At 46.0% G+C, this 15178-nt stretch overlaps 1 protein-coding gene across 6 annotated transcripts in view; it reads left to right on the top strand.

Annotated features, from left to right (window-relative positions):
• Positions 1 to 15178, top strand: part of MYPN (myopalladin) — a 519866-nt gene that overhangs the window by 383525 nt on the left and 121163 nt on the right. For all 6 annotated transcript variants that reach the window (XM_063961610.1, XM_063961611.1, XM_063961613.1 and 3 more), the window contains one exon: positions 7992 to 8167. In XM_063961610.1, coding sequence (XP_063817680.1) covers positions 7992 to 8167 — 176 coding nt within the window. The remainder of the gene's footprint in view (positions 1 to 7991; positions 8168 to 15178) is intronic.

Here is a 15178-nt window from a genome sequence, read left to right as displayed (position 1 = left end):
ACTTGCGTTTCTCTCACCATGCCTGCGTTTTTCTTACCACTCCCCGAAAACGGCTGCAAACGGTGAGTTGCCCAGGAACGCCCTCCGCCTGTCAATCTTCGTGCGATTGGTGCTGCGATCGCTTTTTTCGGTCCCAGCGTCGATGGCCATGCGTGCACATAGCAGCCGCCGCACATGCGCAGCACGGACCCGATTGCAGCTGTGCAAACGACGACATGCTGCGATCGAGTCGTAATGACCCCCTAAGTCCAGACCTACTTAGAAACTGCACAACATTTTTTACCATAGCAGGCCTGCACAAGCGATTGCAGCTTTGCTATGGGAAAAAACCAACCCTCATAGGTGGAGATTAGATGATTGCACGGGCTGCAAAAAGCAGCTTCGTGCGATCAACTCGTAATGAGGCCCTTTATTTGGAAATATTTTATCATTGCAAAATCTTATATGTTCTTTTACTCTCTAGCACTAAGGTTTTTCTTAACTTATTATTTAATTTCACTTTAGACTTCATTCACCCCTGTGCTATGAGCAACATATAGTAACATCCCCCAGCCAGGATAAAATCTGTACCCCCCAAGGAGTCTACTTCAAAGGCCTCTCACACTGTGATTTTCACACCTACACAATTAGCAATTACACTCTAAAGCTGGCCATACATCACAACGACCTGATTACAGTGTCTATTTAACAGCAATGTTGGTGGAAAGCTACGTTACGTGATGCACTGGACACCCAGTGGTGAAACTATGAATTGTCATGAATTGTCACAGCACAACATGATGGCCCAACAACAAAAGGAATTCATGTCATGCCAAATTTACTGCCATGGCACTCTATTCAGAAAGGTAATAGTGGACACATCTGTAGCTCTGTACAGCCCTCCCTGCCATATTCAAAGATGTGTCCAAAGATGCAGCATCGGATCATATACATGACCATCAGACCAGTGGCGGAACTAGCGAGCGGTGGGCCCATGTGCGACAAAATGCTTTGGGCCCCCCCCCCCATCTAAGTCCACCGCCTCACCCCTGGAGAGGATCTGGTGAGGGGGACCTGTTCAGGGCCAGGGAAATGGATACCTAGCAACAGTGCCGTAATTAGTCATTTTAGTGCTGTGTGCAAGAAACGGCATCGAAGCCCCGCCCCTCTATGTAAAACAGGGGCAGTGCGCGCCGCAGGCGTGCAAAAAAAATAGGGGCGTGGCTTCATGGGGAAGGGGCGTGGCCACAAAATAATACCAATTCATATAATGGTGCACAGTAGTCTCCATTATTCAAATTACGCCGCACGGTACTACCACTACACCAGGCAGAGACCCTTTTACACATTATGGCGGACAGCTTCCCCTTTTTTACACATTACGGCAGACAGCGTCCCCCTTTTTACACATTACGGCAGACAGTGTCCCCTTTTTACACATTACGGCAGACATTGTCCCCTTTTTACACATTACGACAGACAGCGTCCCCTTTTTTACACATTACGGCAGACAGCGTCCCCTTTTAACACATTACGGCAGACAGCGTCCCATTTTTTGCACATTACAGCAGACAGCGTCCCTTTTATTACACATTACGGCAGACAGCGTCCCATTTTTTGCACATTACGGCAGACAGCGTCCCATTTATTACACATTACGGCAGACAGCGTCCCATTTATTACACATTACGGCAGACAGCGTCCCATTTTTTGCACATTACGGCAGACAGCGTCCCATTTTTTGCACATTACGGCAGACAACGTCCCATTTATTACACATTACGGCAGACAGCGTCCCATTTTTTGCACATTACGGCAGACAGCGTCCCATTTTTTGCACATTACGGCAGACAGCGTCCCATTTTTTGCACATTACGGCAGACAACGTCCCATTTATTACACATTACGGCAGACAGCGTCCCATTTTTTGCACATTACGGCAAACAACGTCCCATTTATTACACATTACGGCAGACAGCGTCCCATTTTTTGCACATTACAGCAGACAGCGTCCCATTTTTTGCACATTATGGCAGACAGCGTCCCATTTTTTACACATTATGGCAGACAGCGTCCCATTTTTGCACATTACGGCAGACAGCGTCCCATTTTTTGCACATTACGGCAGACAGCGTCCCAGTTTTTGCACATTATGGCAGACAACGTCCCATTTAGTACACATTACGGCAGACAGCGTCCCATTTTTTGCACATTACAGCAGACAACGTCCCATTTATTACACATTAAGGCAGACAGCGTCCCATTTTTTGCACATTACGGCAGACAACGTCCCATTTATTACACATTACGGCAGACAGCGTCCCATTTTTTGCACATTACGGCAGACAGCGTCCCATTTTTTACACATTATGGCAAACAGGATAGACAGACAGACAGACAGACAGATAGATAGTTAGATAGATAGATAGATAGATAGATAGATAGATAGATAGATAGATAGATAGATAGATAGATAGAATAGGTATACTTACCGTTTCCGCTGGCTCAGGCTCCTCGGTTGTATCTATGTTGCCTTCGTGCAAAGGACCTGGACGTACGCAACCCAGGCTCCTCTTGCAGTTTCTGGCAGGGGAGAAGGAGGAGGAGGGGGGTGGAGGAGGGAGCCGCAGCAGCGCTGTGTCATCGGTAGAAGCGCTGCTGCTGCTGGCCCTCTCCTTTACCATAGGCTGCCCTCCGCCGCTGTGAATGCTGGGATGCGATGCGCATCCCAGCATTCACAGCGGCGGAGGGCAGCCTTTGGTAAAGGAGAGGGCCAGCAGCAGCAGCGCTTCTACCAATGACACAGCGCTGCTGCGGCTCCCTCCTCCACCCTCCCTCCTCCTCCTCACCCTCCGTAGCCGGTGCGCATCCTCTCCTCGGCGGCGGCACACAGCGGCAGCCAGGCGGCATGTAATGAGTCAGTTTGACTCATTACATGCCGCTCTGGCTTTGGGCCCCTTGACAGAGGCGGGCCCCAGTGCAAGGCACTGCCTGCACTGGCGCTAGTTCCGCCTCTGCATCAGACATCTGAGTAACCTTTAATTTACTCAAGATGTATGGAAAAATCACACTGCTGGGACCATCCATCTGAGAATACAGCCACTGGCTTTGGCACTCCCAGAAAGCAGGGCCGGCATGCACATGTATCCTGTAATGCTCCCCGTTGCCACCCCCAACTACCAACAGAAGGTTAATCATGCTGCAGCTTTTGAGGTACATGTTACGACCAAGGTATCTTCTTTCCAAAGTGACTGAGGCTTCCAGAGATCTTCTGGGCAGTGACCCTTGTACATGCCAGGTTGACCAGTAGAACTCAACAGCAGGTTTTCTTGTTTATAATAGCCACTTTTCCCAAAAGGCGAGATGTGCCTACCAGTACTGGGATGCCACCAGGAATTACGCCAGTGGTGGTAGTACGAACTTAACCCTCAGTGACCCAAATCAAAGCTAGTAGGAAGGAAGATCCAAAAGAAGAGAGGAGTAACACAAAGTTATTAAGACAAGAGAAATAGAATGACCCTACAGAGTCACAGAAACTCAGGAGAGCGGTAGACGGTATACAGGAGCGTCCCAGACAAGGACAGGACAGAAGCAATGTAGGCTGGAATAAAAGAAGAAACGAGAACATGGAAACACTGAAAGCTCTGAACCCACAGGAGGAGCTACAAGCAGTGGGAATACGAAAAATATACAGGAGGATTAGATTACAGAGAGAACACGAAACTGTACAGTAACTAGGCAAGGAGCAATATCAGCAGGAATAAGACCGAGCTGGGCACAGGAACTCTGCAGAGGGATGATGGTACAGTAGCCAGGAAGAGTTATCCACAGGCTAGAGCTAGAACCTAGAGACAAGGGCTCACACTGCAGCCAGGAGCTATGACCAGCAAGGCATGAAAGGCAGACTCAGGATATAAAGGGAGCATGAGCCAATCACATACTGAGAACAGCAAAACCTCCCACAATTGAGAACTCAGAGCAGCTGCCCCGATGCACATTCCCAGGTACCCCTGCTGCACTAGCCTATCCTAGGTTGCCTAGAAGCAGGGGCTGGCTGGGCAGGGGGGCAGGGTGCCACCTGGGCCACTGCAATTTAGGTGTTCCAGGGCCACATAACTGCATATTCCCTGAGAAAAAACTGGGCCACTTGCTTGAGTCTGCCCCCCAGGCTGAAAGTTGCCAGCCAGCCCTTGCCTAGAAGCCAGCGGCCGGGGAGTGGAAGTTCACCAGTGTCCGTTCGCTTACCAAAAACCAGATGCAGCGGAAGTCACAGGCTGCAACGGCTCATGACACTGTGACTGACATCACAGAAACAGATCTGCACATATGCTCCTGCACATACACAAACCTGCAAACATTGGAGATCAGGGTCAATGTGTACTTTGCTACATTTAAAATCTCCTCTCCAGGAGAAGCTCACAGAGGAGATGTTGCCTGCCACTGCAAGGGGAGGCCCGTCCTCAAAATGTTGTGATTTGTGGGTCTGCAGAAAAGAGGGAGGGCTAAATGATACAAATTCACATCATTTAGTCCCGCCTCCTCCATACGGCACATCAATTCCCTGTATGATCTCCTCATCCTGCCCCATTCATTATGGATCTTGCAGGATGTGGGAGTTCTGTCCTCTCACCGTGGGTGTGGGGAACTACCTAGAAAACGTGGAATTTCCAGCAACTTGATGGAGAGTAGGCAAGTATGTGTCACTGTCAAGAAAAACAAATGTGCAGTTTTAAAAATGTTAAGTTTTTAAGAATTCAAGCAGTTTCTTAGCTGACTTTAGTAAATTAATCTTTTTGCAATATATGGGTCACGAGCACTAAGTATTGTGTTATGGCTCTTTGGGGACGAGTCTGATGTTTTCTTGGCAGCTACTTTATTACTAATGGTACCCACACGAAGCAATACAATTGTTCGGGAGAACACATCTCTGCTTACTGCGTAATGAGGTGGTGAGCAGAATTGTGCCAAAACCCTGTGGTTATAGCCAGATAAAGGGATGGGGGGGATGCAGGGCATTCTGTACCCCGGGCCCCCCTTTGTCAGGGGGCCCCCCGACCAGAGCACACTGACATCACTAGCTTTCCAACTTAAGCAGCAGCAGAACCAGCAGCCAGAATGCAAGCAAGAGAGTATGCAGTGCATGTAGCGACACAGGAATATCATGTTTCATGAGCTACTGACAGAGCTTTCTGACCAGAGGAAAGATAGGAGGGTGGAGAGAGCTGTAAGTGACACAGGGATCCCAGCTTCTTCTCCTCCTTGCCTAGGTGTCTGAGTCCTGTGTAAACTGTTACGCAACTAAACCATTTGGGTCTAGAGATAGAGAGAGACCCACAGAGTCTTCCGGAGTCCTGTCCCAGTGTGTAAGTAGTGCAGAGGCTGCTGCTATTATTGCATGTGACAAGATAAATTATTATATTTTTCTTTGTATATTGTAAGGTTAAGTTGTCTTTGTTACACTACAAGAAAAGTTTATAAAATAGTTGTCTTTCAATTAGGTGGAGCTATAAACAGTACCCAGGCATTATTAAACTATTAGTTAAAACTAATATACACCATTGGTTTAAATTTAATATACACAATTCAAACCTCCCAACATGACCCATTCCATGACGGATAAAATGCTCTTTACCTGAACTTCCTTCTTAATTTATGATTGTAATCACCTGTGTAAAAGTACCTTTCTTATCTATTAAATAGTTCAACACAGGTAACGCCAATCGTATATTAAGTGAGAATCCAGGTAGACAGCATTTTGTCCCTCCTGGAATGAGACATGTTGGAAGGTATGCACAATTTAATATAAATACCCCTCCTTCCATCGGGGCCCCCTGTTTTACGTGCCCCGGGCACCCCCTAAGCTTAATCCGGCCCTGTCTGTGGTTTAGTTTGGGCGCCCAAATAAGGACTATTGAATTTCTACGTTGAGTGCCCATTAATTAGCACAGCTCATAAAACAATTGAATTGTCCCTTTGAGTATTTATTTGTTTGTTCTTTCTTTATAAATGTGTTTGTGTACCACTATGACAAGTATTAGGATTTATTTATTTATTTATTTTGGACAGTACGGATGGTGTAATGGTTAGCATTACTGCCTCACAGCACTGAGGTCATGGGTTCGATTCACACCATGGCCCTATCTGTGCGGCGTTTGTATATTCTCCTCGTACTTGCGTGGATTTCCTCTGGGTACTCCAGTTTCCTCCCACAATCCAAACATAAACTGGTAGGTTAATTGGCTTCCAACAATATTAACCCTAGTGTGAATGTGTGTGCGTGTACATGTGATAGGGGGCAGGGACTGATGTGAATGAGCAAATATTCTCTCTGAAAAGCGCTGCGGAATATGTGTGCGCTATATAAATAACTGGCAATAAATAAATAATAAATAATTTTGCCATCTGTTTTTTATTAATTTTGAAAAAGAACATTGACCTATCAGTTTAAAATGTCCTTTAGTCTGTTAACACGACATTCACAGTGCTAATATCTGAATGCTACTGTAGGTACTGGTATGTTATTTTATGTTTTTGGAAATTGAGGGCCTATATCATGGCTAAATCATGCTGGGGAGTATAATGCATTTAATTGCCACACACAATAGAGGCTCTTTCTTCATAGCACATCGAACCTTGAAGTTGATGGATTCCAGCAGCAGGAGATTACACTTTGTTTTACTCCGATTAGCTAAGAACAGGGAATTCAGGTTACAGTGGACACAAGCTCATCAAAGCTGAACTGTTGGCACTTCTCTCACACCCATAGTCATACCTCCCAACTGTCCTGATTTTCGTGGGACAGTCCAGTGTTTTAGGACTGTCCCACTTGCAGGCCGCAGTGTCCCGCGGGGGTGAGGAGGAGGAGGGCAGTTGGGAGGCTCTGAATAGATGCTGTGCACATGCGCACAGAGTCTATTCATGGAGGGAGAATGCCAGCAGCTCACAGAGTACTGGGCATGCCCCCATAGTGACGAGAAGTGGGGGTGTGGCTCGCGATCGTGGCTTTGCCGCGAGGCCACACTCCCTTTTCTGAGGTTATGCCCCTTTTCCGGGTGGGCGCAGCTGCGTCGCACAGGAGTCCCTCTTTCTATCTCCCACAAGTTGGGAGGTATGCCTATTGTTATGACACTGCTATCCAGTACTATGAGAGATGTACCTTATAATATGGCCACTGAGTGTATCTTGGTCTATTCAGCAGTTTTGTCCTATTTGCTATTGTAATTCATTTACATTTTTATTTACCAATCTGTTTCCTATAATCAAATTGGAATTGCGCCACTGCAACATTGACAGGAAATAGACAAATACTGCGATTAAAACACTTCCTGAATGTAACTGGGATGTGACATAGGGGGAAATGTACCAAGCGGTTGTAAAAGTGAAGAAGTGTGCCAGTGAGTGCAGCTGCTCTGAATACTTTTATAGTATGCAAATTATAAATGTTATGTCAATGCTGATTGGTTGCCATGGGCAACTTCTCCACTGGCTCACTTCTCCACTTTATCACTGCTTAGTACATCTCCTCCATAAACTGTATCTTGGCATCTATTCATGAAGCAGTGAAAAGAGTGGAGAAGTGAGCCAGTGGAGAAGTTGCCCATGGCAACCAATCAGTGTTGAGGTAGCATTTAAAAAGTGCATTCTATAAAATTATACGTAGCAGCTGATTGGCTGCCATGGCCAACTTCTCCACTGACTCACTTCTCCACATATTTCACTGCTTCATGAATAGACCTCAATTGATGACATCTGCAAGGTCTCATAAAACCATCTACGGGTCATCTGTGATCACATTACTTCACCCAAATCAGTGGGTAGAGTACCCCAGCTGCCAGCAAGCTCACAACTTTTATTATTCTTAGATACACAAGCTCTTTTAGCACTTTTGTACATTACCGTATATTACCCATATGGTAAATATCTATAGTACTTTGCGTGCCAGTCATGTGGATTATTCATACATGTACTCAGCCTAACCAGGAACCACGGTTTTGCTTGTTTCCCTGTTGCAGGTGGTACTGTGAAGGAAAAGAACTTGAAAATTCTCCATACATTCAAATACAGACAAGTGGCGATCTGAACACATTAGTAATCACTGAAGCTTTTGAGGAAGACACAGGACGTTACTCTTGTTTTGCTTCCAATATCTATGGAACAGATTCTACATCTGCTGAGATCTATGTAGAAGGTAATGTATAGAAGAAATATAAAATGTGCTGATCTATGAAACATGATATCTTCCATACATGGTGGTCGTACATTATTCCATATATATTTCTCAGAACAGGTTAAATGTAGACAATGGGTAAACACTCGGCATATGGGACGTGATTCAGAGATGTACACTATTGTACAGCCACTGTGACTTTGTACTCCACAGCTATGCAATAATATGCTAGTGCCTCAGGTCAGGGGGCATCTTGTGCAAATAGACGCCTCTTGTTGGCTTCTGTCATAAGATGGGGCATTGGATCACTATGCGTGAACATTGGCCATCTGTGTAATCCTCAGTGAAGTTGGCCTTGGCACAACCATAAAACGAGGCTGACACACCACTGTATTCTGAAACACTGGCCATTGCTGCCCCTTCCTGCCCCCAAACTGCTGCAACTTGTCAGTCATGCTGCGGCTTAGGGGGCAATGCAACCATTGCTGCACAAACAGATCTGCCCGTGCACAGTACACATGCTGCATATGTGCAGATCTACTGACATTGGAGATGTAGCTAAACCATCGGGTCTGCCTACATCACTGAATGAGGCCCATGATTCAGATAAATATTACTAGCTGGGAAAGTGTACTGGGAGCGTATCACAGCTAGGGGCGCTATACTCAGGAAGATCTCATTTCACCTTCCACAGAATAATCTAACAAGGACGTTGTAACTATAACCAGAATACTGCTCTCTGTTGTGTTCATTATTTCTGTGGCTGTCCTTTCAAAAGATAAAGTGTAGGGTACAAAGGAGAAGAACCTCTTTTAGTCAAAGGAAACACATAAAAGAAATACAGTAAAAGACACCATCCATACCCCAATATGTATGGCACATGGCTGATCTAAATGTACCACATACATACATATAAGATCATAGCCAGATTAAGGGGTGTGTGGTCCGGACAATGGAGGCGTGTCCGGACCGTGTGTGTGTGGGGGGGGCGGGCTGTGGCGGCTGCGTGACATCACACGCAGCTGCTGCGACCCGGGACGGCGGTTAGGAGCTGTGCAGTTGTGCTGGAAGGGAGCTACTTGTCAGGTGCAAAAGCATCCCAGCCGTGCAATTCTTTTGTACCTGTGCAGGGGGGCAGGGCCTGACATGTGGGGTGGACTAGCCCTGTGCTGGGCGTCCTCCCACATGTCAGAGCAGAGCTGGCGCTACCCGCTCAGCAGCTCCTGCAAAGCAGGGAGGCGCTGGTCGGAAGAGGCGCTCTCCCCGCTCTGCTTTTGCTGCTGGCTCCCGGCTGCCGCTGCGTCTGTCACACTGCATGACAGACGCAGGCAGCGTGTAGCGTGGCTCCGGCTCTGTCCCTCCGGCTCCCACCCTCCTGTTTCAACCCCTCCTCCCCAATGTAGTTTAGGCAGCACTCTCCCGCACGGCACCGGCCAGAGCCAGATTTCCAAAGGGGACTCCTGCCGCCCACGCAGATCCGATCTGATCTGCGGTGCTGCACTGCTGCGGTCCCTGCTCTCCGCTGGTACAGACAGAGCCGCATACTCTTAGCACTACAGGACAGCTGAGCGACGGCTCAGCTGTCCAATGGCGTGTAAAACAGCAGCCTGCGGCTCAGTCATTGGCTGAGCGCGCAGGCTGCACAGAATAGAAAAGAGGGAGGAGGGCTGATCCCGGCATGTGGAGCCCTGTGTCACAGCAGCCTGTCTGAAAAAAAGTAAGGCTGCCTCTTTATGAGATTGTTCTTCCCCTGCTGCTAACATTACAATTTACATCTTAGGCTGTGGGTCACACACACACACACACACACACACACACACACACACACACACACACACACACACACACACACACACACACATATTATATATTTATATATATCTATGTATCTCTATATATATATATATATCTATATACCTATATATATATATATATATATATACACACACACACACACACACATATATGTGTATATATAGATATATATATAGACACACACACATATATATATATATATATATATATAGACACACTGGCGAGCACTGTCCCTTTATTACATATGGGAGGGAGGGCGCAAATTTATTGTTTGCAGGGGGGCGCCGGACCCCCTAGCACCGGCCCTGTGTCAGAGTAACTGATCATATATGTGCTAAATTTAGCACATTTACGAACAGCTCTGAATTACCCACTATGTTGCAATGCTAAGGGCGAGAGAGATAGATAGATAGATAGATAGATAGATAGATAGATAGATAGATAGATAGATAGATAGATAGATTGTATTTTTTTTTTCCTTGCATGCAGGATAAATACTGGCTGCTTTTGCATGAAGCCCACAAATACTTGACAGCTTTATTTTTACACTGCAATTTAGATTTGAGTTTGGATATGCCCCTCTAACTACTACCGCTGTCCCTGTGAATTACATTTAGTACATAGTGGGGATAATAATGTAAAAAAAATATCCTGCAGCTGTGTACAATTAAAAACTTGCACCACTTCCACAATCTTTAGTACATATGCCCTTAAAATTCTCTGCACATTTTACATATGACCCAACTGCAGTGCAACACGGTTTTGCCAATGTGCAAAATAACTTGCTTTCTTTTGCTCTGATCCCAAATAAGTATCAGCCCCTTAGTGCACTATTGTGGTTTTATATAAGGAGACAAAAGTGAAAGGTATTGAAAATATTTATATATTTGATCCTGTGCAAATGAGCTTCCAGTCTGAGAGATTTGAGGAATGCTTGATACCGAAGGCAGGGAATAACAATTGTAGCTGCTGGAGAGGAGAGTGTGACTGACAGCTATCAGACAGAGTTAATGTAAGAACCATGAAGACATGAGACTCCAGATACTTTTTAAAGCTGTTGAAAGATGAGTAGAGTCTGTTTTGGTGGGTAGAATGTTCTATAAAAGTGGAGCTTGGCACAGAAGCTTTTCAGCCATGAGTTTATGAGAGGTGAAGGCATTCATAGGTCACTGATGAAGCACAGGGGGTATCTGAGCAGGGCCTGATTAAGCCTTTGAGATGCCTGGGGCACTTGAGCAGGGGGGCCCCGGTGGAAGGTGTATATTATATTGTGCATACCTCTCAATATGTCCCATTCCAGGAGGGACAAAATGCTCTCTACCTGGACTTCCCACTTAATATATGATTGGCATCACCTGTGTTGAACTATTTAATTGATAAGAAGGGTATTTCAACACAGCATGTTGTCCCTACTTGATTGGGTTATGGTGGGAGGTATAGATTGTGTTTATTAATTTTAAACCAATGCTGTATATTAGTGTTAAACTAATAGTTTAATAATGGCTGGGTACTGTTTATAGCTCCACCCAATTAAAAGACAACTCTTTCTTGTAGTGTAACAAAGACAACTTATCTTTAAAATAAACATAGAAAAATAAAATAATTTATCTTGTCACATGCAAGAATAGCAGCAGCCTCTGTACTACTTACACACTGGGACAGGACTCAGGAGGACTCTCTGTGTGTGTCTCTATCTCTAGACCCAAATGGTTTAGTTGCATAACAGTTTACACAAGACTCAGACACCCAAGCATGGAGGAGGAGAAGCTGGGATCCCTGTGTCACTTACAGCTCACTCCACCCTCCTATCTCTCCTCTGGTCAGAAAGCTCTATCGGAAGCTCATGAAACATGATATTCCTGTGTATCTGCCTGCACTGCTTACTGTCCTGCTCGCATTCTGGCTGCTGGTTCTGCTCCTTCTTAAGAGGGAAAGCTATGGATGTCAGTGTGCTCTGGCCAGGGGTGGAGGTGGGTCCCCGACAAAGGGGGGCCCAGGGTACAGTATGCCCTGCATCCCCCCTTAATCTGGCTATGTATCTGAGAGAGTATATTTTTGTGAGTTCAGATAGCACAGGATTTATGGAAAGACTTGTAGGCAAGGCTCAGAACTTTATGCTGAAGTTTCTTGGAAACTAATGAAGTCAGATTGGGGAAACATATCAGGAAGGATAGGACTATGGGGCAGATGTATTAAGCCTGGAGAAGTGATAAAGCAGTGATAAATGCAAGGTGATAACTCACCAGCCAATCAACTCCAATATGTAATTTGGCAGTTAGGAGCTGATTGGCTGGTGCGTTATCACCTTGCATTTATCACTGCTTTAACACTTCTCCAGGCTTAGACAAGAAACTATTATTGAACCTGTATAACACACAGTGCGCTAAATAAAAAGAAACTAATACGTCCCTTATTAGGAGAAGTGTAGGAGATTTTTCATACTGTGGATCCTTCTTCTGACGTTATATGTCCAGAGCATATGTCCCAATATAGAAAAAATGACAACAAATAATACAATGGCCCTCATTCCGAGTTGTTCGCTCGTTCTTTTTCATCGCATCGCAGTGAAAATCCGCTTAGTACGCATGCGCAAAGTTCGCACTGCGACTGCGCCAAGTAACTTTACTATGAAGAAAGTATTTTTACTCACGGCTTTTTCTTCGCTCCGGTGATCGTAATGTGATTGACAGGAAATGGGTGTTACTGGGCGGAAACACGGCGTTTCAGGGGCGTGTGGCTGAAAACGCTACCGTTTCCGGAAAAAACGCAGGAGTGGCCGGAGAAACGGTGGGAGTGGTTGGGCGAACGCTGGGTGTGTTTGTGACGTCAACCAGGAACGACAAGCACTGAAATGATCGCACAGGCAGAGTAAGTCTGGAGCTACTCTGAAACTGCTAAGTAGTTAGTAATCGCAATATTGCGAATACATCGGTCGCAATTTTAAGAAGCTAAGATTCACTCCCAGTAGGCGGCGGCTTAGCGTGTGTAACTCTGCTAAATTCGCCTTGCGACCGATCAACTCGGAATGAGGGCCAATGTGTAGTATGTTCTTATTACAGTAATCAATAAGCATGAGAACTTCTGAAAGCTGTTCACGGGCGTACCCCACTCACACAAAGGATAGAGGAGATATACATATCAAGGTATCTTTCACCGATGGTGCCCTTGATCCCTTTTGGAGTCTGACCCGGTGTCTTTCACTCTCTGGGTGCAAACCAATCTGGTGATATTCCCACAGAATAAACAGTTTACAATATTAGGAGAGCGTACCGCAACACTCACAGCAAGAGGAATGGAAACAAGCACATCAAGGTTTCTTTTTATGAGGCGTTGTTCTCATTCCCTCCACTCATGGTGTATATCCGGGACGTATACCCCAATATGGAAAAAAAATAATAATGTAATGTGTAGTATATCCTTAATGATCAAGGGTATATACTATAGATATTTAAAAAGGGTTGTTCAAAGGCGTACCCCACTCACACAGAAGATGAGGGGAGTACACTCATCAAGGTATCTTTTAACCAAATAGTGCCCTGCTCCCTTTAGAGTCCAATCTGGTGTCTTTCGTTCTCTGAAGTGCAAACCCGTCTAGTGATGTTTACCAAAGAGTGTATAGCTTACATTATCAGGAAAGCGTACCCAGCACTCACAGCAAGAGAAAGGAGAAGACGCACATCAAGGTATGATGGTATGGAAAAAAATAATAAACAATGCAAGATGTCTTGATAAAGGTTATTCACCAAAACGCGTTGACACAGGAGTGTGAGTAGCTTCATACCATCCAACAGATGTTCTTTATTTTTCTTAGATGTGTTTTTGTTTGGATGATGGTCCAACTTTTTATCTTTACCTTTGTATGTAAATTTGGTATTATAACTCTTTTTATTGAGATTTTTGTGGATTTTTTAATCCAATAAATATTGTCTTTTCTCTTACGTCCTAGAGGATGCTGGGGACTCCGTAAGGACCATGGGGTATAGACGGGCTCCGCAGGAGATAGGGCACCTAAAAAGAACTTTGAATATGGGTGTGCACTGGCTCCTCCCTCTATGCCCCTCCTCCAGACCTCAGTTAGATTCTGTGCCCAGAGGAGAAACGGTACACTGCAGAGAGCTCTCCAGAGTTTTCTGTTTTAAAAGAATTTTGTTAGGTTTTTTATTTTCAGGGAGGCCTTTTGGCAACAGGCTCCCTGCATTGTGGGACTAAGGAGAGAGAAGCAGCGCTGGCTTTATGGTTGGGCTCTGTTTCTAGGCTACTGGACACCATTAGCTCCAGAGGGTGTCGGAACACAGGTCTCACCTGGCATTCGTCCCGGAGCCGCGCCGCCGTCCTCCTCACAGATGCCGAAGATAGAAGCCGGGTGAGTATGAGAAGGCAGAAGACATCAGGCGGCAGAAGACATCAGATCTTCATGAGGTAAGGCGCGCAGCGGTAAGCTGCGCGCCATTGCTCCCACTATACACACACACAGAGCAGCACTGAAGGGTGCAGGGCATTGGGGGGGGGGCGCCCTGGGCAGCAATATTCCTCACTTCTGGGCATGTTAAGATGGATTAGGCTGCGGAGGCAGTAAATCCAAGAATCCCCCGCCATTTTAATAAAATAAGCACTGGGACCGAAGCCCACCATCGGGTGGGCGGGGCTTGATGCTCAGCACTAACCAGCGCCATTTTCTCCACAGAGGCTGCATGCTGAACGCTGGCTCCCTGGTCTCTCCCCTGCTGAACTTCACAGGCTGGAAAAAAGAGGAGGGGGGCACATTGGCGACGCAGTGAGTGGGAATTGGAATATTAATATATAAAAAAGCGCTATCTGGTCATATTTTTCCACAGTGTTTTTAAGCGCTGGGTGTGTGCTGGCATACTCTCTCTCTGTCTCTCCTAAGGGCCTGGTTGGGGTTTTGTCCCCTTGTAGGTTAATCCCTGTGTGTGGGGGGTGTCGGTACGTGGTGTCGACATGTCTGAAGCGGAAGGCTTCTCCAAGGAGGAGGTGGAGCAAATGAGTGGTGTGTCCCCGTCGGTTGTGCCGACTCCGGAATGGATGGACATGAGGCATATGTTGAATGCAAGTGTGGCATCTTTACATAAAAGCCTTGATAAGGCTGAATTAAGGGGGACATCAGGGGGTCAATCCTCGGATTGGACCGACTCACAGGGCCCGTCGGGGTCTCAAAAGGTCCCTTAACACAAGACAAGACTACCGACACGGATTCTG

This window comes from Pseudophryne corroboree, chromosome 3, assembly GCF_028390025.1.
Source record: "Pseudophryne corroboree isolate aPseCor3 chromosome 3, aPseCor3.hap2, whole genome shotgun sequence".
NCBI classification, from domain to species: Eukaryota; Metazoa; Chordata; class Amphibia; order Anura; family Myobatrachidae; genus Pseudophryne; species Pseudophryne corroboree.
The sequence above is the reverse complement of the archived record's forward strand: the minus strand, read 5'-3'. Positions and strand labels throughout refer to the sequence as shown.